The sequence below is a fragment of the Pundamilia nyererei genome, unplaced genomic scaffold (genome assembly GCF_000239375.1).
Source record: "Pundamilia nyererei isolate P.nyererei 1_Seehausen unplaced genomic scaffold, PunNye1.0 scaffold00004, whole genome shotgun sequence".
NCBI classification, from domain to species: Eukaryota; Metazoa; Chordata; class Actinopteri; order Cichliformes; family Cichlidae; genus Pundamilia; species Pundamilia nyererei.
The window spans coordinates 8,900,333-8,905,939 of record NW_005187405.1 but is presented as its reverse complement, the minus strand read 5'-3'; the positions used below and the strand labels follow the sequence as shown (position 1 = coordinate 8,905,939).

General features: G+C 41.9%; 1 protein-coding gene across 1 annotated transcript in view; it reads left to right on the top strand.

Annotated features, from left to right (window-relative positions):
* The first annotated feature begins 311 nt into the window (after positions 1 to 311).
* The window catches only part of pth1r (parathyroid hormone 1 receptor), a 46,521-nt gene continuing 41,225 nt past the window's right edge, over positions 312 to 5,607 (top strand). The window contains exon 1 of the mRNA XM_005721513.1: positions 312 to 1,496. Coding sequence (XP_005721570.1) covers positions 1,428 to 1,496 — 69 coding nt within the window. The 5' untranslated portion in view covers positions 312 to 1,427. The remainder of the gene's footprint in view (positions 1,497 to 5,607) is intronic.

The following is a 5,607-nucleotide window of genomic DNA, read 5'->3' as shown; positions in this document are numbered from 1 at the left end:
CTTGATTCGTTAAAAGAAAATTGTGCACGCTCTCCTGCATTATGTCTCAGTAATCCAATCCTACTAGTAGTTGCAACTTTTGAGAGAGTGCAGGGGGAAAAAAGCGGTTTGGCAAAGGCCCTGCGATCTGTTGAATGTGGAGTTTGTTTGAGGGGTGAGAAAATATGTCATTTCGGAGCCGTGGTTTATTCCAACGTAAGAGAGCGCACCAATGAAAAGCTCTTACGCTCCACCCTACCTGCCTCCTTTCCGCCCCCCCCTCCTCCTCCCCCCTCCTTTTCCATCCACATACTCACTACTGAGCACGACCTGCCTCCTGCCACATCTGGAGACGCTTTCTCAACACGAGGAACTTCAAGTTTTGCGCTTACTCTGCGAACAAACACGCGTTTGCGAATTATCTGTCCGTCAGGGTGAATTTGGGTTTCTCTTGATAGTAAGTAGCCTAAATTATTCAGACCAAGTTGGCGTTTTTCCTCCTTTCTGAAGCTTTTCACATCACCATCGGTAGCTTAAACAGATCCACAGAGTTCCATACATGCCGTTTCTGTCTGTCACGGTGGATAGATTTATAATTCGGCACGGTTTGTGGACATGACAACTGATACACTACCGTTTTGTGCTTTTATTAATTTATAAGAAAAAAAGAAGAAGAAAGAAAAAGACCGGTAACCAGGGGTAGCGAACACGCGTACATTGATTGAGTTGAAACACGCAAATCAGACACTTCTATTAAAAGTTTGAAATTTCACGCTCCGCTCTTTCACTTGGCTGCCATTTACTGTTAAATGCACAAAGTAGACCCTGTCTGCGATCCTTCTGCTCCACTGCCGCCCTGCACGATAGATCCGTGCGTTGTTGATGGTGACATGAGTCACAGGATTGAAGTTGTGAAATTCAGCAGCGACTGGTGATGGAATGATACGTTTCGGGCTTATTTTTGTACAACGCTGATCTAACGCTTGGAAAAGAATACTGGAATAAGCCGCAAGGCGCACAGCTCCATACTGAAGTGTTTAAGTTAGTCTGAGGGGGAAATTTAAAAGACCTAAAAATACAGCGTCGGTTTCTTCCCTACAAAGAATCATTTGAACTTCCCACCGCAGAGCTAGGGCGACATAAATAGTTCTGACATGTGGATGTAATTTCAGAAGAGGAAAAAAGACAGATGCAGAGAAATAAAGAGAGCAGACTGAGCCGGAGCATATAGTAGATTATAGGAAATTAAATCGAGGGCAGAGCGAGGCGATTACAGAGTTATGATTTCACAAGCCATCATAAGCATCGAGAGGCCAGATGGAGTGAAAAAACACAACTCGTTCCACTTTGAAGAGAGTTAAGTAGATTAAATAATTTCATCCGAGCTCAATCAGCATCTGTCTGAGCCCTGCAAGGACTCTTGGAGGTAGAGTTGCCTCAGGTCAGGGATGGGATCCTCTCTGCTTCTCCGCAATCTGGACTTTCTACTCATCTCTCTACTCAGCGGTTTATGCCTGGTAAGTCATTTCAAAATGAAAATAAAAATGCAATAAGCACATTTACCCTGCCTGATAGACAAGATGCTGCTTTAATGTTGGTAAAGTGTGCACAGATCACTGAGAGGTTGTCAGAGAGATATCTGCATGTGCTGTGTGCCAAGTAAAACTCAAGTACCTCCTTTAGGATGATTATTTTTTGCATCCCATATTGATGAAATCTGCAAAATTCACTCTGATTTCCGCAAAATTTGTCCATTGCTTCTTTTGCAAATCATGATTGAGGAAGAATGTGTTCAGTGTTAAGGAGAGAGTGCGTCCTCCAGGAGAGACAAAGTGCCTCTGTTGTCAAAAGCTTTTTACTCGCATCTGCTCAAAACCTTTAATTGTCTCTGCGCTGGAAGTCAAACTCTTGAAATTGCTGCTTTATCGGACCACATGGCTGTTTTGCCAGATTCAGTGAAAAGAACACAACACATTTAAGCTGAAATTTCAAGAGAGACGGTTGACTAATGACAGACATATTGTCAGTTCCCTAACAGGATTTAAGAGGTGGACATGGCAGCTAACAAAAAGCAGCTGTGATTAGTGATTACGCTCTTGTTCCATTAAGTGCTTCTTCCCACCCTAACAGTACAATTAGGGTTTGTGTAAGCACACAGTAACCTAGCTGCCCTAAAAGGCAGAGCATTGTGTTTTACTACATCACGTTTCATGCTGTAAGCTCGGAAAAGCTCTGACCCGCATGAGCTGATGCAGCTCGTGCAGTCAAAATGGGGCTAGAAATTTTCATTCACATCTGCAGCAGCAGCGGCCAAACAACTCGCCCAACACGGTGATCAAGTATTGAGCTTTCAAACGTTGCCACAGTTGTATTTAGAATGTCTGCATACACAGGGACACACACACACAAACACACTGTGCAGGCAGAGCAGCACACGAAGTTGGTTCTGTGTGTTTTGGCTGAGGCTGTTGTGCATTCAACAGGCAGTTCGCCCAGGTTCTGAGGTACAGTGCATTTTCCCAGTGATGTGGTCCATCACTGTACCGCAGGACCTCTAGGCTCATTGGTTTAGATGGCAGAGGAAAACAATTATAACATAGCTGTGTATTTATAGCTGATTCAACACTGAGTCGTTCAAAGGCTCTGTCTGTGAATGGTGTTTACCCGTTTTTAAGTTTGGTGTTTGCTTAGTGTTCCTCTCCACAAAAAAGTATTTATTTTTTTCCAGACTGTAACCAAACGGGATGTAGATGTTCACTGAATCTAAACTAAGAGCGGAAAAATCTGGGTCTGTGTTTGAAGAAAGAATATGAAGGAATATTTTAAAAATTGAGACATGCTGTTTTCAAAATACAGCGTTTTACAACTTTCCCAGAGGCTCTGCGAATCCTCGTATTAAAAATACAAATATCAAAATGTGTACTTGCTATTTTTATCTGAACGAAATTGGCTGATACGGGGACTGACAAGGAATATCTCAATTGTGTTTTACACCGTAGCAGGCAAGCTGTAGTGACAGCTGACAGACAAAGCACTGCCTCATAGAGCCTTTGTTCAGTGTGACTGCCTGCCTCACTTACTCGGTTATTACATTTATTAAGAGGCAGCACTGCTTTCAGGAAAGCTTGGTGAGCGTTTAATTTTTACCTCATGACTGTGTTTTCCCTCTGTGATGACTTGCATGTGTTCGGATCCTAACTGGAAGAACTCAAACTGTAACTGCATCTGCATGACATTGTCAAGGTTTATGTCAGCTCTGGACAGAATCTGACTGTGACGGCTGTCATGTTTAGTATTGCACAAGGCAGTTTTGACTAGTTTCACAAGGTGTGGAAAATATCAGTTGTTGACATTTTTAGCCAAAACTTTTTTCCTTTCGTTTCTTTTTTTCCCCTATTTTTTGTGCAGAGAATCAGCAGTTTTCCTTGTGGCTAAAATTCTAGATTAAGTAGTTCAATCAATGTTGTGTTAAACCAGAGACCGCCAATTTCCCTGAGGATATTTTTCAAAGTTATACCGAACTGAACTGACTGATGCAGAACTCTTAAATTCCCCACAGATGAACGACGTCTGTGTTTTTCTCACCAGAGAACAGCTCAATTGATATTCATAGACATGGTTGATCAATTTGAAATCAAGGGATCACGGTTGTGGTCGACAGCCGAATGCATCCAAGAGGAGAGCAGAGCACACAGAAAATACATTTTCATAATAAAGTACCCCTGTGTCATCAGTTAAAAGACTTTAAAGTTACTGATCCCCCCAAAAAAGCAAACAATGAATACCTGAATCCCCCCCCCCCTTTTCCCAATAATCATTCAAAGTAGCTTTATCCATCTCTGTTGAATCATCCTCAATAGAGATTCATAACATAGATTAGAGCGGCAGATAATCTCATCCCAATCTGTCACTGGTAATTAGGGGCAGCAGATATCGCCTTACTGATTCAAATGAACTGCTGCTGCATCTGTGAAATAGGCTTTATTATTGAAATTCATTTCTGCACACCCATTTGACTGATCTCAAATATGACTTATGATAATTTTCTCCCACTTGTCTGTGTTTGCGTGAATATATGTGTGTCTGAAGATGCATGAAATGAGCCGTCCTCCTAAATTTATTCCAGAAATGTGCTTTTCACTTAGTCATTAAGAGAAAACTGCTGAAACTACAGACTGTTTGATTGCTGCTTTTAATTCTACTTCATATGCAGCTTCATGCACAGAGTTAGCCTCCAAACTTTCTCAGATAAGAGCCGATCCAGTGTGGTAATTCTATTTATTCACTATGTATTGTTAATTAATAATGAATGCTGATAAATTTATATAGAGACATTATACTATATAGAGACAATGTTTTTTGCGTGTTTTCACCAACTGTTCATAGTTTGTGTGAGTTATTTCTTCACACTCAGCTTGTCTACATCTATACACTCACTGGCCACTTCATTAGTTACATCTTGCTTGTACTGTAACTGCCTTTTAATTTCACAGCTGCCTCAACAGGGTGCTGAAAACATTTGCTCCATATTGACATGACAGCATCACACAGGTGCTGCAGATTTGTATTTCCTCTCTGCTCTGCTGGATTGAAATCTGGTGACTGTGAAGGGCATGTGATTGCAGTGAACTCACTGTCATGTTCAAGAAACCAATTTGAGATCTGAGTGTTGTGATATGGTGCATTAGCCATCAGAGGATGGATACACTGTGGTCATAAAGGAATGGACATGTTCAGGAATGTTACTCAGGTAGGTTGTGGTGTGTAACCAATGCTTTAATGGTATTGTGTCAGGACAATATTGTCCAATATTGGAGAGGCCATGTGAACAGTAGTCACTAGTTTTCTGTTCCTAGCTGTGTGTGTGGTACCCGGTGTGGTCTTCTGCTGCTTTAGCCCAGATGCATCAAGTTTTGACATGCGCATTTAGAGATGCTCTTCTGTGAACCTTGGTTGTAATGAATGGTTCAGTTACTTTCTATCAGCTCAGGTTTTCCTCTGGTGTCAACAAGGCATTTTTATTGGGAGCACTCGCTGGATATTTTCTCTTTCTCAGGCCGTTCTCTGTAAACTTTAGAGACGGCTGTGCAGGAAAATCCCCCTAGATCAGCAGGTTCTGAAATACTCAGAGCAGCCTGTCAGCCATCAACAACCACGTTCATAGTGACTTTCTTCCCCATTCTTTCGCTCACTTTGAATTTCAGCAGGTTACCTTGGCCATGTTTACATGTCTAAGTGCACTGAGTTGGTGCCGTGTGATTTATGAATATTTGCATTAATGGGCAATTGAACAGGTGTACCTAACAAAGAGGCCAGTGAGTGTATAAATATTTGTCTGCATGTGTGTTTCTCTGCTTATATTACCATCAGTGCACTGAGTGTGATGAAAATGCTGGCCTCACCGGCCACTATTTTATTTCATTTCCTCAGAGAGTTCAAACAGTTTGGATGCGACTTTGATCTCGATGCCTTTTCTGTTTAGCCTCCATTAGGACAGAGAGGGACAACAAAGCCTGTCAGGGCCCATTTACACATGTCAGTGGACACCTCACTGACAACTGTCCACCGCGTGCCAGACTGAAGCCTTTTTATATGGGAAAACCACCTTCCTGTCATATATATTTATGT